Source organism: Centrocercus urophasianus, unplaced genomic scaffold (genome assembly GCF_019232065.1).
Source record: "Centrocercus urophasianus isolate 14NV4802_14NV808 unplaced genomic scaffold, USGS_Curo_1.0 seq_24, whole genome shotgun sequence".
Lineage (NCBI taxonomy): Eukaryota > Metazoa > Chordata > Aves > Galliformes > Phasianidae > Centrocercus > Centrocercus urophasianus.
In genome coordinates this window covers 8,680,039-8,696,161 of record NW_024884800.1, presented here as the reverse complement: position 1 = coordinate 8,696,161, position 16,123 = coordinate 8,680,039, and the positions used below count along the sequence as shown (strand labels likewise).

The 16,123-nt window shown below is 36.1% G+C and overlaps 1 protein-coding gene across 1 annotated transcript in view; it reads left to right on the top strand.

Annotated features, from left to right (window-relative positions):
• The window catches only part of LOC122163674 (connector enhancer of kinase suppressor of ras 2-like), a 174,578-nt gene that overhangs the window by 76,746 nt on the left and 81,709 nt on the right, over nt 1-16,123 (top strand). The window contains 4 exon segments of the mRNA XM_042825066.1: nt 3,742-3,944; nt 5,207-5,294; nt 10,822-10,863; nt 13,909-14,028. Coding sequence (XP_042681000.1) covers nt 3,742-3,944; nt 5,207-5,294; nt 10,822-10,863; nt 13,909-14,028 — 453 coding nt within the window.

Genomic DNA, 16,123 nt, shown 5'->3' with positions numbered 1-16,123 from the left:
TGAGAATGGGTCTGGTCAAAAACCAGTTGGTAGTGGAAATATGTGGCAAAAATGTGGCAGAAGTGGAAGTTATGAATTAAATCCCCAATTCAGCTCACTATCCATCAGTGCTGGGACTTGAGAAGAGGGCATAGCAGCATCTTTCTATGGCAGTTCACAAATACATCAGTTTAAAGCAACTGGGAAACAGGCTTCTGAGAAGGAGTGGAGCACACGGTGAGTCCAGGTGTGCTGTTGTTGGGGCAGACTGGAATGGGAGCAGCTGAGAGTGTTTTGGTGTTAGGGGCAGAGTAGTACCCACAGGGGCAAAGGCCCATCTCCGTGGGTTTGTTAATGGTTCTGAGCTGTTGCTGCTGCCGTCTGGAACTGAGACCTGGCAGCTCCAGCCACCGCAGCTGGGCTGCACTGATAAATAGTGGAGATTCCTAACCTGATGTATGAAACATGCAAATGTGAGCGCAGCTCAGTATTTAAGTTGTGGTGTTTTGAATGCCTTACATGGCAAGCTTTGTAAAAGATGCTTGATTTGGCACCAGGAATTGCAGAACTAAAATGTACTGTTAAATCTTTGTTATTGAACAAATCAGACCATCTTCGTATAACTTTTTATGTGAAGGTAATAACGATGCCGCGTACCATATTAAGTGGACATAAAAAGTAGTTCTCTCTTTGAATATGGAAAAGATGAAGTAAACTTCTCATTGACTTGCCATTCACATTTTGTGTTCAAGATTGGCTCTTATTTTCTCACAGCAGTTACGCTTTTTGCAATATGGCTCTGAGTCCTGATTTGCTGACATGGAATGTGCTGGGCTCATCTGAACTTTGTGCTCACTGAGCTGTCCTGTGAACAAGTTTTTAAGGAGATTTGACAAAGTACATGGCTATGTAGTTCTTCTAATGACACATTGCTTGAGGTCAATTTAGCAGTCAGTATTTCTCATCTAAACCTGTCTGTCCACTGCCACTAATAGTGTAACCAATAAATAAGTAAATAAATAAAAGGCTATGTTAACAGCCTTAAGCACCATTAAAATAGAAACAGGGAATGGAGGAAACCTTGGTTTGGTTTGGTTTTATTTTGGTGGGTTTTTTTGTTTGTTTGTTTGATAAGAATTCTATCTGTGCTAATGGCACTGTCTTCAAACCTTTTAGGGACTGTGGCCTTGATGCTATTTGTTTTGTTTTTTTTTAAAGCCATATTATTATCTAGGACTAATTGTGCAAGAGAGAAATCACCTGCCAGGAGCCAGAATTTTAGAGGCTCAAGAACATTTCTATGTATCTCTCACAGTAGCAGTATGTACTTAACATAATGAGAGCAGAATATGTAGCTGTGAAAACTGAGGTCTGATATGATTGCTGTGATAATGATTTAGTTTGGCAGGTTTGAGACTATTGGCATCATGCAGATGAGATGCCAGTGAGAGTTAGAAGAGATCCAAGTACATACAGCATCATATATACAGAACAAGGCAACCCACCTACTTATTCTCTTAAACAGCTTCTTTTCCATCTTTTGTTTTTAAGCACATTCACTAAATCATAACGGATTCAGATCAAATTTGAGTGTGTAAACACCTGTTTGCTCTTGCCTCTTCTGGGACATCTCTTTTTATCCCCCCACTGACTTGGGAAGAACTAAGGGAGCCGTAATTTCCTTCAGCAGTTTTCTGATGCAGTAAATGAGGATGAAGTGCTCGGAAGTGATACATCCAAAGACTATTTTTAATCATTGTTTTTCCAATTTTGTATTTGTCTGTAGTTGTTTCATTTACTTGAAGATCTTAGACTTGAGGGAAGCTTAAATTTAGAGCATTACTACATCTGTCTTCTACAGAGATGTTAATTCACTGTCATTTTTATCTTTTTCCTTTTATTGTACCTTACTAAATAGATCTCAATTAAATTCCTAGCTTGCATCAGCACTTTTACTGTGCTGAAAAATTACCTTTAATCTTCGATGATCCTTATGGACATTTTATTTATTCTTAATCTATTCTATATTTAAAACTTTACATTAATTAAAGTTACCACTGGCATGCTAATTAGTAAACTTTGCGATGAAAAAACCTGCTTACTAGGTGGATTTCCTCAATTACATTTCATGTTTTCCATGACTTGAATCAAGACTGTGAAATTCACTCCAGGTGATTAGACTGATAGTAACCAGCCCACACTCTTCAAAATTTTGACCTGTAATCTGGTGCAAGTATACTGGCACTTCATGGACTCAGTGGTCAAGCAGTTTCCTTTCCCATTTGACTTTTATTGAAAGTAAACTGACAGGTTCCCTGAGCTTTCATTCTATAATGGATTATTTGGAGAAACATTTTCTGCTTGTTACCACAGGGATAACCAAGGCTGGACTTGGAAATAAAAGCAGGAGGATCTGATTTATCATCATTAAAAAATGTTGTTGAGAATGCAAAATCAAACTCTTCCTTAGGGGAAACTGAACACTGCTTAGTACAGTTTGCAAGCTGGTAAAGACATCCCCATACATCCACTTAGTCATCATCTTGGCATGAGTAAAAGTGGCAGTAAAATAGAGGGGAGGGAACTCATTCAATATTTTAATAAAAGAAAGATTAACTGCAAATATTAAACAGATGGCATGCAAATATCAAATACAACATGCTTTTTAAATATAAACTTTTTGAAAATAGAGAGCCTTCCTTCAGTGAAACTGTTGTTAACTGTATGAAATTTGTTTTGGAAAAAAGATTAAAAGAATTGTTCTTTTCTGTAACTAAGCCAATGTAATTTTCATTTGCTTCACAATTCAGTCTTCTATGTGATGCTTCCAAACCTCATTGACTGAGTGGGATGCTTTAGGCATAGTATGTACATAATACTGAAATGAATTCTGTCCCTAGTGTTTAAAATGATTTTTAAAAGTCAGCTCCTTGCATTGAGCTAAGAACATAGAGAAGTGTTTCCATGTATTGTCCTCCAAGCTAGAGGTAGAGACCTTCATTTATTTTTCAGAGTTATTATCTGAGAGGAAGAATAGCTGGCAAAAAAAGGAACAGGCCTGTGCACCAGTCAGAACTGATCCAAATTTAGCAAGCAACCTCACCTACCATTTGTTTATATTTTGCTTGACTTTCATACAGTCCCACTTTATATGCTTGTTGTCATTCAATGCATTTTCCCTTTTTGTTGTTGGAAACATTTAGTCTTTGTACAAATATCAGTATTGTCATCCAGCAAGACTGTACATTGCTTGCTGCTCTTTAGTCTTTGTTTTGAGGAAGTTTAGTGAGTAAAATTAACATGCAGTACTGATGAACATTCATCCTTTAAAATATACACACTGTTGAAATTAATAATGGTCAATCAATTAAAATGTGAAGCTAATTTTGTTTAAGTGCTCGTTAGATTTTTTCTTATACTACATTCTGTTGTGGCAGGAGGAGATCTTGGTTCAATTCAGTTCGAGACTTTCAATGTGAGTCTGAGTTAATTATTTAAAAGTATTAGAGCTGAAATCTTTGTACTTACCACCTGGATCTAAGTGGGGAATTCACTGGGTAAAAGACAAACAAAAAAGACCACCGTGCTTGCTAGCACTAGGGGCACGTTTCAAAGGAGCCTGTTGCTTAATCTGACGCCAGACATCCATAAGTTTTGTTCCCTTTCAGCCAAGTACCATTTAGAGTTTTCTGCCTCATTGTTCTGTTCATTTAGATTACAACACCTTATTTCACTTGATTGCATTTCCCTTTTTCCCCTCAGAACTATGGTTTGGAGACTGAAAACCTGAGAACTCTCTCTCACAAGCTGAATGCCTCGGCCAAAAATCTTCAGAATTTTATAACGGGTAGAAGGAGGAGTGGCCATTATGATGGCAGGGCCTCCAGACGACTGCCAAATGATTTTCTTACCTCTGTAGTTGACCTGATTGGTGCTGCCAAGAACTTACTAGCCTGGCTGGACAGGTAATTTACTTTTTCTTGACCTTGTACTGAATATGAATATGAATATGAGAATATGAAGATAAATGATAGTACTTAATTTGGAAAGGAATCATAGAATCATAATAGAATTGCAAAATAGCTTGGATCATCTAGTTCCAATCCTCTTGCCACAGGCAGGATTGCCAACCTCCAGATTGGTCTACTAATTAACCTACTACTCCAGGTTGCCCAGGCCCCCATACAAACTGGCCTTGAACACCTCCAGGGATGGGACATCCATAACTTCTGTGGACAGACTGTTCCAGCACCTCGCTACTGAGTGAAAAATTTCACCCTGACATCTAATCTAAAACTCCCCTGTTTTAGTTTAAAATTATTTCACCTGGTTCTATCACTGTCTCAAATTAAAAAATCTAGATAAATGTAGTTAAAATTTTAACTGTAGCAAGACAGAACCCAAAACATACAATTGCAGCATGGAATTTCAATTGTTTCCATTTTTCTGGAGTTATAGCTGTGGAGATCTGGAATCTGAATGCTCTTGAATATATAAATGGCACCTTAGAAGTCATGGTGAGAGTGAATAACCCTGCTTTATGAGATTTGTATAATCCTGGTGACATCTTCCTAAACTAATGCCAGCATTCATATTCTCTTGGGCTATGACCTTGTCAGTTCTTATACATTCAGATGGGGTCAGATTTGGTTAGAACGTGGAAAGCCTGCAGAAAATCCCAGTTCACAGGAAGCTATTACTGACTAAGGAAACATTATTTTCCTCTCCGAATTAAGGTGCTAACTTCTGCAGAAGAGTGTTGTCATACTAGTAATGCTTTTTTAATGAGCCATACAAATGAAATTTTGACTGCTTACAATTATTTGGAAGTTCATGTTTCACTGACATTAAGAATGATAACTTCTAGGGTTCTAGCCAAAATTCACTTCCTTCCAGCCAACATTGTTTCTTGTTTCATAGTCATATTTTACAAAAGTTATTTGGCTTGCTGCTGGAGATTGTCGTGATCAGGTGATTCATAATTTTGTGGTGTACAACCGATCTCTGTATTGTATACATCTTCTAAATGCCATTGAAGACTCCAAAAAAACAGTAGAACTGTGTTATTGAGAAGTATATTCATTATTCTAGGAGTTATTTTTCTTTATTAAACCAGAGAATAAGTAGCTGACCTGATTATACTTGCCTTTATGAAAATGAATTTACTAATCATAAGTACTGTGAGATATCATTAATATCACATAAGTCTATTCTTCCTTTCTCACAGGTCTCCATTTGTCAGTGTGACAGAATACTCACTGCTGAAAAACAACATTGTTCAACTGTGCCTGGAACTAACAACCATTGTACAACAGGTAGGAGTGGTTATCTTCCAGTCTTTCCAAGTACTTATAGTTGCTCAAAAATCATAATAGTAAAAACATTGCTAAGCTTTTACTTGATCAGAAAAAAAAATATTTTTGCCTATTACCTTTTTGTTCCTTCCATATTTTCTTTTGGTGGGAGTGATGGGAAGATTTTAGATTTTGGCTATAATCATGTCTTTGGATAGATTAAAAAAAATAGTGTGCAGTTAAAAATAATTCACTTATCTTTTGAGTGGACAATTTCATGTTAAGTTATTTGCTGCCATAGAAGAACAATGCCAGTCAGAAACAGGTTAAATGCTAAAAAAAAATTGTTAGAGATTCAAGTGTGTTTAATCAAAAATATTTCAGGGACAAGTTCTTTCTTATATCAAGATGCAACTGTACCACATCTTCTTCATTCAAAAAAGTGCCTGTTACATAAAAGTTGTTTGTAATTGACACTGAACTAGTGAAATATGAAGCAAATAAGGGTAGCAGTATTTTCATTACTAATCTGTAATGTACAATCCACAGGTACATCAAATACTTTCATCTGGTTCTGTAGCTCTACATTTTATACAAACAGTAATAGTCACTATTGTTATTTTCACCGTCTGCCCCTGAAATAGAGGAAGTCACACAAGTACAGAAAGACTGAGTGTAAGTTAGTAGAACTCACTTAAGAGGCTTTCTGAAGTAGCAATATTCTGTAAAATCTTTTCCTCAATATTATTACTTGCATAAAAAAAGCAAAAAATCAAGTATCTGTCAGATTTTGCATTTGCACAGTGTAGCCAAGGCTCACACATATTAGCCTTAATTTCTAATACTCAACTTTTTTTCCTTTTGAGAATTGTTTACCTTCATGCAATATTGCAGTAAAAAACAAACAATCCTTTTTCTCTTTTCTTTGTTTATAAATTCCTATGTAGACATTTAATTATTAAAGTATCTTTATTAAGCTTTCTTTTAGTGTTTATAACGCTAGGCTATTTTTGATTTACAGACTAAACAAAATGAACTTCTCTGCAGTGCAACATTTTGGATTCTGATTCCCCTTGTGAGAAGTAGATTGTGTTTCTGCAGTGGAAATTTCCAGTATTTCTGTATGTAGCATAGGATAAGTTGCCTTTCACAAAGAAAGTTGCTGAACAGAGTAAAGTTGAGACCTAGGTAAAATTGGCACAGGCACTTGATAAGGTAATTATATAGCATAGGGGAGAGTCTGGTGCAGGGCAGAATTGGTGTGCAGATAGTTGGAAATACTGTTCTCTTATCGCCATAAGAAGTACAGGACATACCCAAAGGCAGGGGGTTGGTAACAGACATTGATGCTCAACCAATGAGTGCCAGGAGAGGCTTTACCTGCGTTGGACCCAGGGTAAATAATGGAGGAGATTTCACTGACGAGTTGCGCAGTTTCTCCTGTCAGTAGATGTGTGTGCCCATTATTGCGATAGTGAATAAAATGCCCTTCACAGAGATCTTTGCCTGATTAGAAGTTTTTTATCTTGAGCGTGTTTCTCACACCCTCCTCAGCTGATAAGTACTTTTTTGGTGTGAGTTTAATTTTTCCTCGTGGTCTAGGTGAAAGTAAGAGAATTTTGAATTGCGGTCTCCATTTCTTCTTTTGGCTGCTTTTGGCAAATGAAATTCATTTCTCTGCCAGTAATAGGTTGGGGTTTTGTTTTATTTCTTCATTTCTTCAATACCACTTCATTCCAAAAGCTGTCTTCATCCTGACAACTTAAAAACAATGTATCTTAGAGAACAGTCTCCAGGAAAATTCACAATGAAAAATGTTTAGTTCATTTGTAAGGTTAGTTACAAATCAAGACCAGTCTTGTCTTTTTCTTACCTTATTTTTAGATCTGGGTTGCTTAATAGCTATCTGATATTTTTACAGTACGTAAAACTTAGTACCAGAAAGTGTAGATAAAGCAATATCCTTCAGAAGGAGGCAGCTTTATTGTTACTAAATCTGAGGAAAACTGATCTTAATGTGTGAAAGCAAAGATGTCTCACCTAACAAAAAATGTAGTCTTAACTGTAGGCTGAAATATGAAGTGAGTGGCATAAATAATAGAAACCATTCTAACAGACTATTTTTTGTACTGAATGAGATAAATTTTAGATATCTAATGCTAAATTGTACTTAGTTTTCTTATCCCTGACAAATCTCCACTTTATTAAAATAAACAGAAATTGCAAATGAATAGCATTACATAGAAAGCTGTAAAATATTTGAGGCATCTTAATTTTGGGGCCCAATTGCCCTTTGAGAGTTTTTACAGTATCTGCAAATTTCAGTAGTATATGAATTGCAAACTGAAATGATGAATGTACCATGATTATGTGCAAGTCCTACCATCTTTTTTTCTTCATCAATATTCAAAAAAAAGCTCTTTTATCTTAGCAGAGTTGTGAAGGTGTCATACCTGTCAAAGTCAGTGTTGTGGAAGTGCAGAAACTGCCTGTACGTGATATTGTAGGAGTGATTATTTCATAATTCCGGTACTTTACTGTTCTGCAGAGGAGAAATGGAATGCTGCTACTTCATTTTATGTTTTTTTTTTAACTCTAAGAAAAATAATACATTTTTAACGTCTACATGCCTATGGAGGATGGAGAGAGAGTACAACTATTATTTATCTTCTAGATCAAAATTCTGTAAGTGTTAGTCCTGGAAGAATCTATTTTTTTTTTTATGAGGTCCCTTATGCATTTCTGTGTATCAGGAAAACAAACAAACAAACAAAAAACAACAACAAAAAACAACAAAAAACATCAGAAGAATGTTGTGACCTACATATCTTAGAATTTTAGTATAATACTGCAAGTGCTTTTAACCTCTCAGTTAAACTGGTCTGATGTATTAACAAAAAGTCATTATGCACATATTTTGGAAGGAATCCCAAAACCATTAATAATTTTAATGCTAGTGTAAGCTTGGACGTGCAACCTAAGTATAGCTAACATTAATTCTGCTCTACAAAACAGTAAAATTTTCGGTTTCACTCTACACAAGTCTTCAGTTATTTGACCTGAAGTAATTAAGCTTGTTCAGAATTAAGCTCATATTATTTTTGTAGCACAGAAATTAAAGGAATAATTTAGATAGAACTATTAGCTCTGAAATCAAGCTATAAGCCCTCCTGTGATCATGTGTTTCTCTTGGTACTTGCAGGGTTAAAGGGAGATGGTGGATATGCTGTTTGAAGTGTGTAAAACATGTAAGAAAAACTGCCTTGGGCATTGCCAACCAAACTGACTAATTGCATTCTTATTTTTGTGCTGAGGAAAATAACAGCATGAATACAGAAGAAACATCAAAGGGGTACTTGACCATGAAATGCTAGTATAAATTCCTCTGTGTTCCTTGTCATTTGCAATCTGGTTTATCTTTCTTATTTTGAAAACTGTCTTCACGTAGAAGCTAATTCCTCCACAAAAGTGCCAGTCCTCCAAAACAAATGCTTAATCTTGTGGGTGAAGCAGCTACTGGTGCTCCAGGTTCAGGCTCCAGGGCACACAGCACAAGGCTGTGTGGCTCACACAGGTAAAGCTGCCCTGCAACAATCGCAGACGGGCTCCTCACCGCAGTGCCCCACAGATGCAGGCCAAGAGCTGCGCATGGCCTCTGTGCATGGGATGCGGCCAAGGGCTTTTGCTGCTGGACAAGAGGACCAGGGAGCTATCAGTCAGCTGCAGAGGCTCCTGCAGAGTACCACAGCCTAAGCTGATCATGCAGCTAATCTACTTGGAGAGCAAATGGGGTGAGGATGTTGGAATTAGTTCATGGGAAGTTTAAAGCAATTAAACGTAAATTAAAACTGTTACTGCTATCACGTTGATCCCGAAAAGAGGAAATGACAACTTTAAGGGAACTTAAGTTAGAGGATCTTTTGTGTATATCAGAAAGTAAAATTTACTTAAAAAATTATTTAAGGAAAAGAAAAGTCTTTTTTACTTCAAATATATCCTGAAAGTATATCCTGAAGTCCTTATCTTGCTCTGTAAAAAGCTGCTTCCAAGATGGCGATACATTTAGCAGTTCTCCAACTTTATTTTTACTGCTATTAAACGTTAATTGACTTAAATAACAACTATCAGCAGGGCAGACGTGCTGGGACACCTCACAAACGTTTTCTCCTCAGATTTTGTGAAATAAAAGCACTCCTTTGACACAACAGATTGTTGTCACAGGCCAGTGCCCACCACAAAGCCTTTGGTGACGGAAGGTTCTGGAGCTCTGGGGCAGGGCTGCAGGTGGCCTCAGAGGTGATTGCTTTGTGAGGGGAATTGCAGGCATTTCTATTTTAATCTCACTTTCCTGGCACACTTGCATTTTTGTTATGTTCCTGTTAATTTAATTTTTGTAAAACATCATGAGAACTAGTGAGCCCGTTTGGAGTGCTTACTGGCAGGAGAAGCTGCATTTTCTCTCAGTGCACTTGTAATCTCTTCTGTGGGACGGGGTTCAATACTCCCATGCCATGGCTGTGCCCTGCAATAGAGGTCGTTCCAAACTTTAAGAAGCAGTAGAGGCAGTGGGCACCTTTTAGGAAGTGTTATGCTTTGGTTCCTGAAATGTAAGTGATATTCTGGCTGCCTGTAATGTTGTTAAATAAAAATATGAGTTAAGTGAGTAATGTTTTAAGTTATGGATTGATACAAGTTACTGTCCTTAACATGACATTTAGAATAGGAAAATGGCTGCTCTGGAAGTTACAAGACTTAAGCAAATAAAGAGGTCAATTAGGATTATATTTTCAGGTCTAACTTTGGGACTAGGTCTAACTAGGTCACTAAAGCAGTGAAACCTTCTGGATATCTCTGAAGCGGTGTGCAACACAAGCAAACCTGAGTCTTCTGAGTCTTCATCCCCTTCTGATGTGACTTGTGCCCCCAAAACCAAAAATTAGAGCTGTTGTGGAAATACTTCCAAGAGCTGGAACTGTGGCTGTTTTTGTCCCATGCGGACAGTAAAAACAATTATGGCCTTGAAGCAAGAATAAACCAAGTATATAATCTTTAACATCTTTAATCTTGTACTTATCAAAATAATTTCTGCTTACTCCTCCTTCTGACACTTTATAGTAGCACAACCTACCTACTGGTACGTCTGACACAATGGTTTGCATCTCACACAACTTGTACAACAGCATGCATTCATGCAATGCCTATCATGCTCTGAGTTTCAGTGGATTTCCAACATGCCAGATCAATTATATTCACTTTTTTTTTTCTCATTTTCGTAACTGTCCCCACTGCTTTACATGTATTTTACTGCTAGTACTGAGCAGAAAAATTTCTTTACTATAATGGAAGAATAAATCATCCCTGAAGTTAATGAGCCATAAGAAAAGTCAGGTTACTTTTATGAAGTGACATTCTCGACATGACAGAACTGAAGAGTTTGTGTTTATGGTACATCCATAAGAGATAGTTGACAGTATTTAGCATTCTTTTCTTTCTTAATAGGAAATTTAAAACAATATGCATTAATTGTGTTTGTTTTATTTTCCCACAGGACTGTACGGTGTATGAAACAGAAAACAAAATTCTTCACGTGGTAAGTGGTTTTTTATGGTATTCTCCAGTCCTACATCATGCCCTTCAATCATTTTTTAAAAAGTATTAAATTCCACTATGGGAAAATAAAGTTACTATTTGACAAAACTTACAATGAATCATATCAGTTGCTGAAAGTTAAAGTTTTCATAAATAAAATGGAATTCTAAATATACATATACATATGTGTATATGTAGTTAAAAAATCTTTTTAACACAAGAAAGAAGAGAAATCAGCTTATGTAGACTGCAGCCCCTGAAACCAGCTCAGTACTAGTGGCCAGCCACTTTAATTATTGCCCCAATGGTCCACATTTCAAACTCCAAAATGTTATGCTTTCTTTATAATCAACCCAAAGAAATATAAATAGGCTCTATACAAAAATGTTAATTAAGTATTTTTTCATCTAAGATAATGTCTTCGAATTCTTTGAAGATTGGAGGCTCCCAGAAGGTGATGTGATTAACGTCAAAACCAGACCTATCAAGTCTTTTTACACCTTGCTAAATTGGACATCTTTCAAATTTAAGCCTTAAGAATTAGTTCTCTTCTGGTACCCATGCCTATTTATTTTTGCAGGCAAGACCAGAACTCAGGTTGTTTTAGAAGCTTTGCAACATGATGGTACACTCTTTGTAGTGTAATACTCTTGCTAGGGTTGCTTGCATGGAATGCTGTCATTCCGTTGCCTATTTGCATTTTTAAGTTCTCTGGTTGTCACTGACCCAGAACAATGTAAAAGCTTCCAGCACTCAACAAATCTAATGACTAAAGGGAAATGGAAGAATATCATGCAAAGTTATTGATTGAATATTGGCCTTTAAGTATTAATACTTTATATTTTCATGGTGCGTGCACAAAAAGCTTGTACTCACAGTGAGATAGAGTTAAAATGTATGGTTTGGGGGAAATCTCGAAGGATTTACAAGTTTAGATAAGCTTTTGACAAGCTCTTACCAAGTGCCTGACATTTTTTTTTAAAGCCTTTTACACATACTCTGCTTCCAGCAGGGATTAAAATATATCATAAAACATTGATGTGCTGTTAAATTCAGAAAGCATGCAGTAACTTTTAGGAAGAAGAGCTCTCTATTGCAAACCTGATTCTGAAAAGAACTAAAAGCAACGTCTTCTGGGATTTGGATTTTGTATATATACATATACACAAACATCTTTTAACTCATGACTTGTGATTCTAACTGTGTACATCTTCTGGAACTCCATCTTTATCAGGAATGTTACTTTTAACCTTGCTACCTCTTCTCCATAGAAGCTCAAAAACATAGAAGAGGGGAAAGTTTCAGTTTTTTACTTTCCATTTTTGAACTAGTATACAGGACTTTAGAACTTTCAATTTTCTTATGACAAAAATGTCTTAGCAGATGTTAATGCATTTTCTCATAGTAGTAGTGCTAGATCAAATGATATTTCCAGGCCCTGTGCTGTTATTCATAAATTCTCCTCAGTTGTTCCATCAATACTGTCTCAGCCTTTGCGTTATGTGTAAGTAGTGTCAGGTGTCTCCTGGACATGCTGAAATACATTTACGGTAAAGTAATATTTAAAATTATTCCAATATATTATCTTTGAGTACTTTCCTAGCATAGATTTTAAATAACTTTGTGAATTGTGGTGAGATCTTAAGATTCATAAGATCAAATTTGAGTGAAAACTTGTTTACTTTTATTTAATTGTAAAGCTTCTTTACTGAGAAAGTATTTACATGTGACAACTCTTAAATTATAAACCATATGCAAGGTGACTCTGGATTTAATCTGCATTTACTCTGTGTGTATGTTCTTAAGAAGATGTGAAAGCATGAGAGTGCTTTATTTGGAAATAAAAATATTATTTTGATATGACAGTAGTTCAAAAAACAGGCTGAAAGCATTTGCACACAACCAGGGTCAGCCAGCAGGTCATATGTAGAACAGCAGTAAAATATGTCATTTGAGCCAGCCAGTTTCCCTATCTGCACTGGGAGAAGACAAGACCTGAAGTTTTGTTTATGGTTCCTGGCTCAGAGCTTAAACTGCTGGAAATATTCCTGTTATTTTGCTGACCTTTTGATGCAGTCATGCATACCTGAATGTGATGCTTTGCTTCTTGCATCTGGTCCAAAATACAAATGCCACATCCCGTACTCCAGAGCTGTACTTACATTTCCAGATGAGTGGCCATACAGTGAATGGGAATGTAATCTATAAATTCAGTTAGTTAATTTTATTCCTCGTGACAACTTTATTTGTTTAACTTCTCTGTATAGTGTCAAATGGTATATTAGAAATCCTCATGCTTTTGCAAATGACTGAAACAAAACTTCCCGTAAGGGATTTCACTACCATTTTCTATAATTAGGGAAAATGAGTCCCTGAAGGAAAATAGATGCATACAGTAAGTTTGACTGGAAGACCACTCTGGAATTCATCAAAATGTGTGCCTTCAGACTAGATTCAAATATTTTGGGGCATATTCTTTTAGAAGGAATACTTTAAACTTGGTCTTTACACATTAAGATTCTCTGAGAGTCCAGATCAGCTCCTTTCTAATCCACAGACTTAAAGTTTGGCTTCCATTAATAGATTCAATTTGTCACCATCACCACTTTCGAAATATGGTTCCTGTTTTGAAGGTGTCTGTGGATTCACACAATTCACAAATGGATTTTACATGCTTCATAAAATAAAATTTCCATGTTATTTATTATGGTATCTTATAATAACAGATCAGATTAAGTTCATTGAGCATTTTTATACATTTGGGTATTTTTGATACATGGATGTTCTCAGTACATAGTATTACCTTTTGTTCAGAAGTACTGTACAGGCATGTTTATTTTATTGACCCAGATATTTTTTGTTACCTTAAGCTCTTGTTCTTAACTTCCCTATGCAACACAACTTCAGTTCTTGGCAACCTCTAGTTTTTACAGGAGAAATAAATGATATGTTTATTCTCAGATTGTTCTCAGACTTAAGAACTTTGCCAGTAGTTTCAAATAAATACAAGAAATCATATTTTTCTTTGTCTTATTTTTCTCTGTAGTGTAAAACCTTGTCTGGAATTTGTGACCACATCATTTCACTCTCATCTGATTCTCTGGTGTCACAGTCAGCACATCTAGAGGTAGTTCATCTCACCAGCATTATGCCCAGTGAAGGTTTGGTAAGTACCAAAGCAATTTAAATATTAGAGTTCAAGCCTTGGATCTTTATTTTATAAAAATAAAGTTCCAGAAAACAAAATGTGTTTTCATTCATATCCTACTATTATATTTATTTAATTTCTGTTGGTAAGCTGAATATGATTTCTGAAGGTAGTTTAATTAACATTTATGCAAATAAAAGGATTGTAGTCAGTTTTATTGTCAATTTTATCTAGGGCTTGATGTGCAACTAGTAAACATATGAGCAGCTTAAAAATAGTTAATAGTCTTTTGATAACCATATTACAGCTTTTGAAGTGTACTAAATTAGTTAACTTTATTTGCACATGTAAGTATTTGAGCATTCATTGTCATTAGTTAATGTGCTTTGAAAATGATTAGTGGAAGGTATGTTCCTGTGTTTTGCATTAGAATAGTTAAATGCCTCCCTTACAGTATGGTTAAAATAAAACTTTGATAAATATCATCCCAGAAACAAAATACATCCCTTATAAACTGTTGTTCACTGAGCAGGCCAGGTAGCTGTCTTCTGGACATCCCAGTCGCTTCACATTATTGATTGGTCATACAATTAAAATTCTCCCCAGATTTCACAGTGTAATAATTATTTTGCTACCATTTCTTAGTGTTATTGTACTGTTACACTTAGGCAAGAAATTTTTGTGAGATTTATGTGTCGATGGGTAAATATTTCTGTATCTTTTCCCTAGCTCCCCAGTTCACAGTCATTCTGGTATCAGTAGGCTGTGGGAGGAATAGGAAAAGTGCTTGGGAGCTTAACATTCTACTAAATTGCCAAATTAAAACCTGTTCTATTGTCACTAACATTGTGTGATGTTTCTTCTTTGTAACTGAATGCTTGTTTTGATTCCTGTTAGTTGAAATGTGTTCTATTATTTCAGTACCTTACTCTTCATTCTATTCTGAACAGCAATGAACATCATGTACAAATTCTGTCAAAGTTACAAGAGCATGATTAGTGAGGTACATACTGATTTGAGACTGCTTTAATACCATAAGTAATTTTTGTATGATTAGACACATTTAATTTAGTTTTGGATAGATACAGTTTAAAAAGACTACAGCATAATAAAATACTTTTTACTTTAACTTTTTGGCATTATAATCACTTTTACAAGGTGTAATCCTGAAGACAGACAGATACTATTTGCTGTGCTGCATCCCTAGTGACCAATGCTTCTGTCTTTTTGGCTTAGATTCTTCTCTTGTCCAATTAATGAGTTAATTCAGGGATAGGCAAGAGATGCCAAGTCAGTATCACAGCTGTTTTAGTATATATACTGTAACCCTGTTGCTTTTGACCTGCCTTAAGGCTGATACAATCCTGCACACTTGCAATCTGGATCTCTGTATAACTTTCCCTTCTATCCAGAAATTTCAGCTAGCTTCTTGGATGTGAACAGTACACTCTCAAAGCAAACTTATCATAAAGTCTCAGGGTTGGATTTCATCCTTTATGACATGGTTACCAAAATGAGGCTGGTTGGCTGTATTGTCATGGCCTGTCACACGGCCTGTAGTCTCCTCCATACTGCCTTCTTTTCCAGTGGAACACCAAGCAGACAGAGCCTGTGCTGTGCCCACGCAGTAGACTGGGCTCCATCACTAGGTGGAAGCGCTGTGGTGTGCATACTTCACCATCTGCAGTGTGCCAGTACTTTTATAGCTAACACAACTGCAGTCAGTGGGTACTGCTGACGGAGGACATGAGATAAGTATTGCAATCAAATTTGCCCATTTAAAATTTTTTTGTAGATGAAGCGAAATCGCTATGCATGACTGAGTTTTCTGTGCCTAATTGTGAAGGCGCTATAACGTGGTAGGTTGGAAAGTTCTTTATAATCAATTTTGCTGACACCGTGTTCTGCATAGGAAAAAAATATGAAAAAGGACTATAAATGGGAATAAAAGAAAAATCATGTGAACAGTAAAACATTAATCAGAATCAAATATAGAACAGAGTAATGAATTACAAATGGCTTTCTCGTGATTGTATAGCAGTTTTTTCCACAGGATCTCTACTCCATTCAGGAGAAAAATGAATGCTATTCACTGAATGGAAAGTATTCAGAG